The 13,820-nt window shown below is 52.0% G+C and overlaps 1 protein-coding gene across 2 annotated transcripts in view; it reads right to left on the minus strand.

Moving 5' to 3' along the window:
* Positions 1-1,400: 1,400 nt before the first annotated feature.
* ZFYVE9 (zinc finger FYVE-type containing 9) overlaps positions 1,401-13,820 on the minus strand; it is a 77,471-nt gene continuing 65,051 nt past the window's right edge. For both annotated transcript variants that reach the window (XM_054165102.1, XM_054165103.1), the window contains 7 exons: positions 13,510-13,614; positions 9,251-9,401; positions 7,849-7,929; positions 6,461-6,623; positions 4,900-5,005; positions 3,360-3,536; positions 1,401-2,573 (listed from right to left, as the gene is read on the minus strand). In XM_054165102.1, coding sequence (XP_054021077.1) covers positions 2,412-2,573; positions 3,360-3,536; positions 4,900-5,005; positions 6,461-6,623; positions 7,849-7,929; positions 9,251-9,401; positions 13,510-13,614 — 945 coding nt within the window. In that variant the 3' untranslated portion in view covers positions 1,401-2,411. The remainder of the gene's footprint in view (positions 2,574-3,359; positions 3,537-4,899; positions 5,006-6,460; positions 6,624-7,848; positions 7,930-9,250; positions 9,402-13,509; positions 13,615-13,820) is intronic.

Raw genomic sequence — 13,820 nt, forward strand, 5'->3', positions numbered from 1 at the left:
GTAGAAAACTGGAGTTTGACTGTCTCCAAGAATGCTTTTGATGAGCAGCACACGAAAATAGTACCAAATCTGTTTGTGCTTTTAAAGCTCTGGTCTGAGAGGAGAGGCTGTGCCCGTGCTGGGGCACGGGGGCAGCTCCTGCCCCAGCTGCCTGGGCAGGGCTGAGGGTGAAAGGGAAGAAGAGTGCAGAGTGGGGCAGAGCTGCCCCTGTCCTCCTGAGCAGATGAAGACAAAACAGTGTTCAGGTTTGAATTTCAATAAATTTAATATACAAAACTACATGTTGGAAATAAAAATATAATATGCTGTTTTTTTGCAGTGTTAACTAACTGAAGTTCAAAAGTACATTTTGTTTCCCAAACAAGCACTCATCTCTTAACAACATGGTCATCGAGGCCAGCCCAAAGGCTGTGGTTGAAGCAAACATCAGTCACCAGCTGGTAGTGTTCTGCACTCCCTAACCCAAACCTAAAAGACTCTGGGGCCAGAGGCAGAGGTTTTTCACCTCTTTTTGCTGCGTTATTGAGAGTAAGGATGCAAATAAGGTAACTGGAAAGCTGCTGCTGTGGCAAAGCTGGGTACAGGCTCTGGAGGAAGGGCATCGTCACTTAGTGCAGGGGGTGCTCTGCCAGCTGCTGAATGCTGCCTACACTACAGAGGGCCTTGCCCCAGTGTGCAAAAAGTGTGCAGGGGGGGGTCTGAAAGCAGCCTTTGTGAGGCTGCAATGCACAGACACAGGGAGGCTGCTGAGTGTGTGCCAGCCCCAGGTGTGCCCAAGCAGCATTGCAAGCCAGGCAGCTGTTGCCCAAGGCCAGGGGCAAGGCTTTGCTTGGGTGTGACACTTAACCTCCCAGGGCAGCAGTATGCTACCACTGCTGGCCCCCTGTTGTTGCTGGAGTTGGATCCCAGGCTGCTGGGCTGCCTTCTCCCAGCGCTGGGGGGGAGCTGTAAGTGTGGTGTTGGATTGGTCAGCCTTGGCTTTTCCCTCGAGGAGTAGCAGGTATTTCTGCACCACTGCACAGCTGTGCTCTGCTTCTCTACACAGTGCATGGCTGTGGGGACAGGAGCCTTGCCCTTTGCCCAGCCAGGACTGGCTCCCTCCATGAAGGGCTGCCTGCATTACTCACCTACAGCAACACCACAGCCACACCCCCTGCACCCAGCAGCACTGGCTGCCAGGAGGGATGCTGCAAGGGCTGAGCTGCTGTCCTCCCCATAAATGAGCCTCTCTTCCTGCATCCATTTTGTCTATAGACAGGAGGAGAAACCTGCTACCCTGCCTCCCTCCCTGGGAGGGACTCAAAGCAGCAGCTTTGCAGGGCTATGGCTAAGCAAACCAAACCCCTTCTCCTGCTTCCAGCTCGTCTCACTGCTTAGCACCTTTCCAGGGAGACAGACTGTGGAACCTCATCTCTGGCTGGTGCAATTCCAGCTTCACAATGTCATGGCAGCTGTGAGCAGCTCAGTGCCTCAGAGTAAAGCACTCTCTGGTGAGAGCAAGTGCAAGTGTTGAGAGCTGCCCAGAAACCCTTTTTCAGCAGTGCTGCAGACCCAGCCCCTCTGTGCTTGTATCACAGGTGAGCCCTGGCAGCGTGCTGGCTGCCCCTTGGAAGTGCAGGCTCTGGTGTTGTGTGACACCAGTGCCACACTACAGCATAGGGTGAGGAGGAGCCCTAGAGCTGCCCTGGGCCTGCCATCTGTTGGGGAAGAGGCAACAGCCAGAGCTGCTCTTCAGGGCTCCTACTTCCTGTGCTTCAGAGAGAGTTATGAAGGGAAGAGAGAAGAGCAGAGTTGTTCTAGGCGGTCATAGTGATGGGTTTGATAGGAAGTAGCGGAAAGGAGCAAAGCAGCCTGTGCCAGGCAGAGATGCACTCTGCACCCCAGTGCCTGCCCTGCTGGCCCCACTGCAGACATTGCTGTGGGTAGGGCCAGGTTCCCCCTCTGAGTCTCTACTGCAGCCACCAACCTGGCGCAGGCAATGGCTACAGAGTAACCAGGGCCAGCGCTAAGAGGAGGGCAGCGTGGAGGCCCCGGCTGCCATCTCTGAGGTGTCCATCTACAACCAGGACAAGAGTGGAGTTTCACCTTTTATTGAGGCCCCCGGGGCCCTTGTGCCCCTTCGAGCACGGCGAGTACAGGACTGCGAGTCTCTAACATCAGCATTTGTCTAAACAGTAACAGAAGTGGAGTAGCTGCAAGGAGAGCGTAGCCATGTTGCAGTATAGAAGCTGCCCTGATCCTCTGGTTCTTGACAATGCATAGAAGATTTAGAATTATGGAACAACTGTCCCTCCCCCTCCCTCCCCCCTCCCCAGTAGTGTTAACAAAAGCTTAATTTTTCCAGTTTTAAAGTGCAAATGATTCAGATACAACTGCTGCTGGAACAGGTCTGAACAGAAAATGAAGTCCTCTTATGAGATGTTCTCCAGAATATAAAAGATGAGCTCCATTATGACCGGCCCCTCACTCAGCTGACATGCCCCTCCATGAATCACTGGCACTAAGGCATTGTCCAGGTCATTCATGTACTGAGAGGGCAGCGGCTGTCCATTGCTCCCAGCTTGATAACCAACCTAAAAAATAAACAGAGGGGGTTTGACAGAGCATGGCTCACAGGACCACATGGCTCGGAGGGCTGCAGGGCTCCTGTCAGGGGCACTGAGGGACCTGCTGGGCAGGAGGATGAGCAGCACAAGGCTGTGGCCTCTGAACAGGATGCAGCAGGCACTAAGCAGCTTTTCCACTTGTTTTTGCTCTTCCCCTGTTCCCAGTGGCTGCCTAGACCCTCTGGTTTTTTCCTCCTGCTTTGTCAAAGCAGATCATTCAGATGAGCAGGAACCCACCCTGCCTGAGCAGATTAAGGCACACAGAGTTGAAAAGCTGGGTTGATGCTAAGGACACTGCACTCCAAGGCCAGCTGTCCTGTCAGGAGAGCGCCTTATCTCTGCTCACAACTTTGGCTGTAGAGCAGGCTTGAGACCTCCCATCTGCTTCTCTGCCCCGCACAGAGCGATCTTTTAGGAAGGGCCAAGAATCCATTTAAAAACACCTGCTGTTCACCTCTGGTGACAAGGCTGCTTTAGAATCTCCTCTGAGCATGTGGGGGACTTGCAACCCACAGGTATCTGACCACAGAGCAGCTGCAGAGGTCAGGCCTGGTGTCAGTTCAGGCTTGCCCACTGTAACAGGTGGCCCCCACACACCAAGCAGCAGCCAGCAGCACTGCACCCCTGCACCGGCATACACTGCTGGTGGTACTTCAAGCATGAGTGGTTCAAGTGTTGTATTCCCTCTGTGGTGACCACACCAGGACAACCCCACCCCAGCCCTCAGTTAACCCAAGCTTAGTCAAGACTTACTTGATCTGAGTCAAGTGTCACACGCAGGCCTAGCTTGGTCATTCCATCTTCTTTCAGCAGCTTCAGGTGAGGACAAAGAGCCAAGCAGAAAGCCTTAGCCACGTTCTCGGTCAGCCTGCTGTGATCGGCTGGGTCGCTCAGGCCGCTGTGTTGCTCATCATTTTCCAGGAAAAACACCTGAAGGGAAGAGTTGGCACAAGAGGTGGTACCTGGGCAGGAAATAAGGCTAGGGAGAGGCCAGTTAAACTGCTTACAGGTGAGGATGTAAAGAGCTGCTGAGAGAAGACCAGCAGTGACCCTGAAAGACAAACCACCCTGGGCAGGCAGGGCAGAGCTAAACCTTCAAAATAAAGACTTTAAACAGTCATGGTCTCAAACCCCTTTCAGGTCTGCTCAAAAGCCTCATTGCAGAAATCCACTGTGCACTGCACAGAGTTTTTAATCACAACCTTTCAAACGGATGTCAGCTCCAGAAGAGTCACAGTCCTGGTACAACCTGAAGCTCTCTACTGCTGCTGTCACCAAACTTGTCTCTGTTCTGCCCAGCAGCCCTGGGAGAAGAGGGCACTAAGGAGCCAAGCTGCAGTGAGTAACTTGGTTCCTCCTGGGCAGCTTAAGTGAAACACTTCAAGAAATCTTTTGCCATTGGCATTTGTGAGCTGGCAGAGGCCCAGGTGCCATCAGCTGTGCCAGCAGTTTGTGCAAGTGATTGATGCCACAGAACATTCCTTTTGATTTGCACCACTTGAGGGAAGGTGGCTCCAAATCAGATAGTTCGAAGGTCTGTCTCCATTTCCAGAGTTGGTTTTTAAACCCAACCACTGGTGACACCAACTGTCACCTTCCCTCCACCTTCCACACCCACGTGTGAGAGGAGGTGGCCAGCGCAGAGCGGGCTGCAGAGGCTGGCTGTGGGAGCCCTGCGCCAGCACTAGGGCATTCATTCTGCCACAGTGAATCTTCCCTCGGAGGAAACAGAGCTCACAGTTGCTGCTTTAATTGTGGTGATCAGGGAGAGCAAGGTGAAAGAAGCCTGGGCAAGAGCTGCAAGGCCAAAATGCCAGAGGTGAGTTTCACAGAATCACAGAATGTTAGGGGCTGGAAGAGACCTCGGAAGTTCATCCAGTCCAACACCCCTGCCAGGGCAGGGGCACCTAGAGCAGATCACACAGGAACACATCCAGGCAGACCTTTTGGATCTCCAGAGAGGGAGACTCCACAACCCCCCTGGGCAGCCTGTTCCAGTGTTCTGTCACCCTCACAGGGAAAATGTTTTCCTCCTGTTTCCATGGAACTTCCTCTGCCTCAGCTTCCACCATTGGCCCTTGTGCTGTCATTGGGCATCACCCAGCAGAGCCTGGCTCCATCCTCTGGGCACTCACCCTGCACATCTTTATAAACATGAATTGAGGTCACCTCTCAGACTCCTCCTCTCCAAGCTCAAGAGCCCTCAGCTCCCTCAGGCTCTCCTCATAAGGAAGATGTTCCACTGCCTTCATCATCTTTGTGGCAGTTCCTGCCACTCCCTCTGCCTGCTTACCTCTGTCCAGCGGATGACCTTCCCGTTCGCCTTGTACTCTGAGCCGTGGAAGATCTTCACGCTTGTGATAGACTCCATTGACTTCCCATCAATAGGGCTTACAACCCTGGAAGAGGGAGCATAAAGGGTCAGTTCTATGTGCTGAACAGAGCCCACTGCACAGGAGAACCACCTCAGCATCCAAGGGCAGCTCCCTGTGACACCTGAATCCTCCAATGGCCTCACTGCAGCTTTGTTGGTAACTGAGTGTTCTGCAGCTGGACCCAGCCAGGTGGTGACTTAGCCACATCAGTTTAACAGGAGACAGACCCAGCCTCAGAAGGGACCCCAGAGGCTCCTCTCAGGCTGCCAACCCCAGTGATCTTGAATGCAGCCAACTGTGACCCTGCTTCTGGGCCTGGAGCTCCATGGTAAGCAGCCTTGCTGGAATGGGCTCCCAGAGGGCAGAGCCAAGAGGCTGCATGCTCCCTGCTGTCCCTGCAGCTCCTGCCCCTGACACCCACCCTGGTCTGTACAAACAAGGTGCAGGGGGCACCTTCCTGCAGGCTTTCCAACAAAGCTTCCCACCAGAGCTGACCTCTCCTAAGGCACTGACAGAGCAGTGAGGTGTTTCATAGAGAGTTCACAGAATCACAGCACTCTTAGGGTTGGAAGGGACCTCAAGAACATCTAGTTCCAGCCCCCCTGTCATGGGCAGGGACACCTCACACTAGAGCAGGCTGCTCACAGTCACATCCAGCCTGGCCTTCAAAACCTCCAGGGATGAGGCTTCCACCACCTCCCTGGGCAACCTGTTGCAGTGTCTCACCACCCTCATGGGGAGGAACTTCTTCCTAACATCCAATCTGAATCTACCCATTTCTAGTTTTGTTCCATTCCCCTCAGTCCTATCACTCCCTGACACCCTAAAAAGTCCCTCCCCAGCTCTCTTGTAGTATCTCTCAGATACTGGAAGGCCACACTAAGGTCTCCTCATTGTCACTGATCTATAACCCCAGTGTCAGCCAAGCAATGCTGAGATGCTGCTTAGCCCAGAACTTAATGAGAGACCCTGAAACTGCAGAGATATCCTTCCTGCTAGGTGCTGAGTCCTTGCCCACTGTACCCATCACAACAGCACTTCACTGCCATCAATACTTCACTGCCATGTGCACCTTTCTTTTGGCTGAACTACCAAGAGCCCCACCAGACAGCTGCTGTTCAGCAGTTTTATTTCTAGCACTCCTTACTGCAGCCCAAATGCCAAGAAAGCCAAGTGACCACGATATGCAGGCTTCAGCACTGAGCTTGGAGACAGCTTAGTGGTCTCCAATAACTGGGTATCAGCAATGGGAAAAAATCCATAGCACTGACAGCTTCCTAAATTGATGCCCCAAAGCTCTGGTGTCTCAATTCCATTTTCATTACATTTAATTGCATCTTATCACTCAAAAAGAGAGGCCCAGACCTGTAACTCCTATTGATTTGAAGACTTGTGCACCTTATTAAGCTCAATTAACATTTTTAATAAGCACAGTCACAGAGCCACCATTCTGTGTCAAGTGGCTGCTCCCCTACTTACCCCTTACTGAAGTTCTTATAATCTTCTACCCACTGAATATGGACATGTTCCTGAGGATCTTCAGCATCTACTTTGCCACAAGTGATGGTGAAGTCTTTCATCTCTCTCAAGGCCTGCCTCAAAGAGTCCATGTTCTCTGCAGTGATCTGGACCATTACTCCATCTAGGGACCCAAGAAATCCTCATAAGGCAAGAGAAGCCATGCTGAAGGGAGCCTCTGTACCACAGAAAGCAAACATCCTTCCTCTTTGTGCAGCAGACCTGGGCTAGGAGTCATGGCAGCAACGCCACATGAGACCATTCCTGAGCTCTCAGATTCCTACCATGCAACACTGATGAGCCTTGACTAGGGAAAACCAAGGCTAGGGTGAAGTCTACCTCCCAGGTAAAGTCAGCTATAGCAGTGGCCACACAAGTTTCCCTCAAAACCTGCCACTTGCCCCAGGCAGCCCTCAGAAAGCCCAGGTGACCTCCCTCCATTCAGTGTCACCACTCCTGACACTGGAAGCAGCGCTCCAGTGGTGGCAACTTTTGAGAAGTCAATGCCTGCCTGACAGTGGCAGAAGAAATTGGACTGGGTCAGCCTATAAATGACTGCAGAAATAATTTGTGAGCCCTCCCCAGTGTGCAGCCTCCCTGCCTGAAGCCCCCTGCAGCTCTGCCTGGCAGTAAATCCCCCATTAGGACACAGCAAATGGTGCCATGACCTAGAGCTGCTGGCTTACAGGGAGGGCTGCTTTCCAGCCCTGGGGACCACTGGCCCAGACAGCTGCAAGCTCTGGAGCTTAAGGAGTTGCTGCTGGTCTTCCTGCACCCCTCTCTCAGCCTGAAGGGAGCACCCTGCAAGCACTGCTGTCTGTGCTGGCACAGCTGTGGGGAGCCCAGGCTACGAAGCTCTGCAGCTCAGCTAAGGAGCAGCACCACATCCCTGAACACATTCACTGGCATTTATTTCTGTGACAAGACAACTGCTAAAAGAAGAACAGATCAGAGAGGGACCAGCTCAGCCGTCTCCACTTGTCATGTTCTCATCTGCCCACATGCAAGCACACAAGCAATGCACATCAAAACCTTGCATAATGCAGAGCTATTTGGGAGCAGGGCTTCCTCTGCTGCTCAGTGGATGACACATCCCTTGCTGCTTAAACTCAACCCAAAGCTGATCCCACTGATCCCAGGCTCACCAGCCAGGTAGTTCATCTCTCACCCACATTTTCTTGTCTCCCTGTCTCGTGCATGTGGAGCAGCTGCTCCTCATTGAAGGAAACTGGGGATTTCTGGCTGCAAAGCAGGATGAAGCTGAAGCAGCAGCCTGAGCCAGGTGTCCCAGGCACAGCAGCAGAGCTCTGCTGAGCCCTCCTTTAGGAGGGGAGCTCCTCAGTGCTTACCTTCCACGATGCTGGACTTGGCAAGGTAGCCTGAGGAGGATTTTAAAGCTCCGCTGAACACAAAGAAGCTGGCACCAGTCACTGCAACAACAACAGGAGAGCTTCAGTGAGGCTTTCACCCAAACAGGGCCTTGCAGAAGAACCAGCTCCATCAGCCACAGAGCTCACCAGTCTAAATCAGAGCTGGTGCTGCTTAGAACTAAGGTGACTGCAGTGCACATCCCAGGCTTGGACACGGAAGGGCAAACCACCCAGCTACTACTTAACCTGGACATGGGGTTTGTTCAGATTTCACCACCCTCCCTCTCCCCACACACACCTCTAAGTTTCAGGACTGCTCAGTTAGGGTAACCAAGTACATAATTAACTTCTAAATGTTCTCACACAGCTGGCAGACACTGTGAGCAAGCCGCACCACCAACCCACTGGCAGGGCCACAGCTCAAAGCCATGTAATTTGAAGTAAAGTTCTCTTAGGTGAACACCATGAGATTCCTGCTGGAAATCCCTCCTCTTCTCCCATGTGTAAAATAAACAGAAGACAGAGAAGCCCACAGGTCCTGAGTCACATCCCATGCCACTACCCTCACTGGAGTGAGTGGGGACACCTGCAAAAACATGGAAGTTGGCCTCTGTCTTGCTTGTTCTCATCTGGAAATAGCATCAATATCTTTGCTGGAGATGTTCCCCCAAAACCACATCATTTAAATTCTCAGCACACTGCTGCTGCAGCCTTTCAGCCTCCTCTAACACAAATAAGCCTGGAAATGAGATGGGCTAATTGAGGGGAACAGGAGGAGCTCCTTGAAGCAGAACTATTAAAATGCTGCTGCTGTTGGCTCTTCCTATTTACCTTTCTCTCACACAAATCTCATCTTCCTCCTTTCACACAGTGCAGGGCACACACACAGGCAACCACAACCTCACCTGCAGTCCTCAGTAATGCCAAAGCTATCCATGGAGAAGTGATGCCTAAACCAGTTCCAGCTCTGGGAGCTCTGGAGCCCCTCAAGGCCTGAGCTGTCTTGAGCAGGCAGCATTACCAGCTTGCTGCCCCCTAAATATGGTTGTGTGCTTTGTCTTACATCTGCTTGATCTGTGAAGCTGCTGCAACACCTCTCAGGATAATTCAGTGCAGCACCACTGACCTTGAGAAGGGTGATGTGGGCTGCAGACAGGATGCAAAACACACTGTGTGCCCCCTCACACCTCAGAATGTGGATTCTGCAAGGGCTGTAAACACTGAGGGGGTAAAGGGCAGGCAGGGTTACCGTCTCTGGAGGTCTGACAGGAGCTGGGGGAATGCAGGCAAGCCCAGCTGTGAGGCACCGGCAAAGGCCCTGCTGGCAGGGTGGCAGGAGCAGCAGGGAGGAGACAGAGCCCTGGGGGAAGCCCCCTCTCACCCTTCCTGGGCTGGTTGTGGATGCTGATGGCCTGTGTCTGGTAGTTGCCGTCGTCGTTCTGCACACACACCAGGTGGGAGTCTGCCTTCTCGTTGAAGCAGGCGCCGCCCGCCAGCACGTGCTCGTTGGACTTGTTCATGGCTTTCATCATCTGCAAGCACAGACAGGGGACACTGCCACCCTGCTGCCCAGCCACCACCTGGCACAGGTGGCTCTGGAACAGCCTGAGCAGACACCAAGCTTCTTAGCTGTACGCTGTGCTCCTGTCCAGCTCCAGCACTCAGAACCACGAACTGCCTCTGCAGAGGGTCCAGGCTTACACCACCCAGGTGCTCTGAGGTGCCACCTTCCATGTGGTTAAGATAAATCACAGGAACATTCACGTTGGAAAAGACCCTCAGGATCACCAAGTCCAACCCAGAACCCTACTCTACAAGGTTTACCCCTAAACCAAATCCCCAAGCTACCAGATCCAAACTACCTTTAAACACACCCAGGCTTGGGGACTCCACCACCTCCCTGGGCAGCACATTCCAAACCCTGACCACTCCTGCTGGGAAAAAATTCTTCCTACTGTCCAGTCTAAACCTCCCCAGTCACAGCTTGAGGCTGTTCCCTCTTGTTCTATCACTAATGACCTGTGAGAAGGGACCAGCACCAGCCTCTCCACAATGTCCTTTCAGGTAGCTGTAGAGAGCCATGAGGTCTCCCCTCAGCCTCCTCTTTTCCAAACCAACCATCCCCAGCTCCTTCAGTTGCTCTTCATCAGATTTATTCTCCAGGCCCTTCCCCAGCTTCCTTGCCCTCCTCTGCACTGGCTCCAGCACCTCCACATCTCTCTTGGATTGAGGTGCCCAAAACTGGACACAACACTCAAGGTGTGACCTCCCCAGAGCTGAGTACAAGGGGACAATCCCCTCCCTGCTCCTGCTGGACACAGCATTTCTAATCCCAGCCAGGATGCCATTGGCTTTCTTGACCACCTGGGCACACTGCTGGCTCATGTTCAGTTGCTTGTCCATTAGAACCCCCAGGTCCCTTTCTGCCAGACAGCTTTTTTTGGTGTTAGGCACAGCTGAGCAAAGCTCTGGTGTCAGAGACAGCTACATAGGCTGCAAGAGCTCTTCTCTCTAGCACTGCTTCACAGGAGAACACTGGGAGGAACTCCCTGGCTTGTTGACCCAACTACAGCTGCATGTGACACAAACCCTGAACGCTGTCCCCACGTCAGTGCCAGACTGGCATGCAGGCTCATGGCATTTAATGCTGGTTCTACCATGACCAGAACCCAAAACTTCACTGTCTCTGTGCTTCACCAGCATGAACCAGTGAAACTGGGATCAATGCTCCCAGTCTGAAAGCTTATTAAAAGGATCTGCATCCCAGGCAACAAGAAATCATTTCCATCCTCTGCACAGGAGGCCTTCTCAGACCATCTAAACCACCTGGGGTTTGCTGACCACTCTCTAATACACATAACCAGTACAGGTCCTGACAAATTCTTTATGTAACTTCTTTCCTCCTCTTCATGGAGGCTCAGACTATCAGATTTTTTTGATCCCAAAGAAAACTGAGGGAGCCACCTAGCTCTGGGATTTGTTCCAATACCAAAACTTGTTTGTTTGCTCAAAAGGCAAAAAGGCAAATCAGATTACATACACCCCCCAGTGAAAGCCCTGACAAGGAAAATCACAGAATTACTGAGGCTGGAAAAGACCTCTGAGATCATCAAGTCCAGCCTAGGACCTAACACCAGCACAGCAGCTAAACCAGGCCACCAAGTGCCACATCCAAGCTTTTCTTAAAGACCTCCAGGGATGGCCACTCCACCACCTCCCTGGGCAGCAGTTATGTTAGTGACACAGGCTCCATTTCAAAGGGTTGGGGCAGCATGGCTGGAAAGCTGCCTGGCAGAAAGGGACCTGGGGGTTCTAATGGACAAGCAACTGAACATGAGCCAGCAGTATGCCCAGGTGGCCAAGAAAGCCAAAGGCATCCTGGCTTGGATCAGAAATGCTGTGTCCAGCAGGAGCAGGGAGGCAATTGTCCCCTTGTACTTGTACTTGCTCTGATGAGGCCACACCTCAACTATTGTGGTTCAGTTTTGGGCACTTCAGTGCAAGAGAGATGTGGAGGTGCTGCAGCCAGTGCAGAGGAGGGCAAGGAAGCTGGGGAAGGGCCTGGAGAATAAATCTGATGAAGAGCAACTGAAGGAGCTGGGGATGGTTAGTTTGGAAAAGAGGAGGCTGGGGGGAGACCTCCTGGCTCTCTACAACTACCTGAAAGGACATTGTAGAGAGGCTGGTGCTGGTCTCCTCTCACAGGTCATTAGTGATAGAACAAGAGGGAACAGCCTCCAGCTATGACTGAGGAGGTTTAGACTGGACAGTAGGAAGAATTTTTTCCCAGCAGGAGTGGTCAGGGATTGGAATGTGCTGCCCAGGGAGGTGGTGGAGTCACCAAGCCTGGATGAGTTTAAAGGTGGTTTGGATGTGGTGCTTGGGGCTATGGTTTAGGAGTGACCCTTGTAGAGTGGGGTTGTGTGTTGGACCTGGTGATCCTGAGGGTCTTTACCAACCTGAATGTTTCTGTGATCCTGTGAAAAGCTGAAGCCTTCATTCACCCTGGGCAGAGAACCCAAGCTTGATGCAGAGGTTTTGCTAAGCTGCACAGCACAGGAATTTCCTCAGAGCCCAGCCTGGTGCAGTGCCCAGCAGAGGCCTGAAGCCTTGCAAGCAGAAGGCCCAGGCTAACGCTGCCTGAAGTGCACTCTGTGTGCCCATCTCTATCTAATCCATGCAAACTTCACTGACCTCCATTTGCTCACAACTGCATCAATAATTAACAGCCCTTTTAACAAACCCTCTGTCTTCTTGCTTCATCAGTTTCATCTTTTCCAAACTTCACTTAAGAACACTTCTCCCTTTTGTTCAACTTACTTCATTGTCCTCTTATTTCACTCAAATGCTTCTTGCATGCAGGGCAATTCTTTTGAGACAAAGCTGTAAGCAAAAACTTTTACCAACAGCATTTTGCTCAGCATCTTTGCTCTCAGTCCAACTACTCATTGGTTTCAAAATACCAAGTTATGCCCTTCTCTCCAGGCAGAGCACCAAACAATCACCTGCTCCATTGTCCTCTGGGGGAGAGAGTTGGGGCTGTTTGGTTTGGAGAAGAGAAGATCACAGGGGGGCCTTATTGTGGCCTTCCAGTCTCTGAAGGGGGCTACAAGAAAGCTGGGGGGGGACTTTTTAGGGTGTCAGGGAGTGATAGGACTGGGGGGAATGGAGCAAAACTAGAAATGGGTAGGTTCAGATTGGATGTTAGGAAGTTCTTCCCCATGAGGGTGGTGAGACACTGGCACAGGTTGCCCAGGGAGGTGGTAGAAGCCTCATCCCTGGAGGTTTTGAAGGCCAGGCTGGATGTGGCTGTGAGCAACCTGCTGTAGTGTGAGGTGTCCCTGCCCATGGCAGGGGGCTTGCAACTGGATGATCCTTGAGGTCTCTTCCAACCCTGACAATTCTACTATTCTGTGTTCAAGTATCTTCTCACCCAGCTCTCCCCACAGCACTGAGGACACTGATTTACTCACACAAGTCAAGTGTAACACGGAGATGGTGCAATTTCACACCCAATAAGCAGCAGTCCAACAAACAGCAATAAATGCTTCCAGTATACACAAACATGGATGAGAAAAGCTGAGGTACTTTTGCCTCCCAGTTTACTTCCAATGTGTATCTGCCAGCTTCTTTCATAGTATCATAGTATCAGTCAGGGTTGGAAGGGACCACAAGGATCATCTAGTTCCAACCCCCCTGCCATGGGCAGGGACACCCCACACTAGATCAGGCTGGCCAGAGCCTCATCCAGCCTGGGCTTAAACACCTCCAGGGATGGGGCCTCAACCACCTCCCTGGACAACCCATTCCAGGGCTTCACCACTCTCATGGTGAAGAACTTCCTCCTCACCTCCAGCCTGAATCTCCCCACCTCCAGCTTCATTCCATTCCCCCTATTCCTATCACTACCTGATATCCTGAGAAGTCCCTCCCCAGCCTTCTTGTAGACCCCCTTCAGATACTGGAAGGCCACAATTGGGTCACCTCTGAGCACTAAACTGAACAGAGTTCTCCCTCCCTGTGAGCCACCCTCAGTCACCTCACGAGGATGTGTGCATCATGCATTTATCATTTGCTTTCCAGGCAGTCAGGGAGGCAATAAAATTCCTGTAGATCCCAGGTATTTCTCATCAGCTTTACCTCATTATATCTGTTGCTGGGAATTTTGATGCTGGTTTTTCTGACTTCCATATCAACCACTAAGCCTTGAACCACAGGCAGCGTGTACTGGTAGTTTCTGAAGTCCTGGTAATGAAAACAAGTTTTGAGAAGTTAGAGGAGTGATGATCACCATCAGCACTGCAGGTCTCATAACTATCCTAGTGACTACCAGCTAGCCCAGCCAAATAATGGAGTCAGTGATGAAGGCAAGGAGGGATGGAGATGTCATAGCTTGTACCCTGTGTGCTTGAACTCAACAGATGAAAGGACATCATCAAGGCTGTTAGCCA

This window comes from Dryobates pubescens, chromosome 11 (assembly GCF_014839835.1).
Source record: "Dryobates pubescens isolate bDryPub1 chromosome 11, bDryPub1.pri, whole genome shotgun sequence".
Classification (NCBI taxonomy): Eukaryota; Metazoa; Chordata; class Aves; order Piciformes; family Picidae; genus Dryobates; species Dryobates pubescens.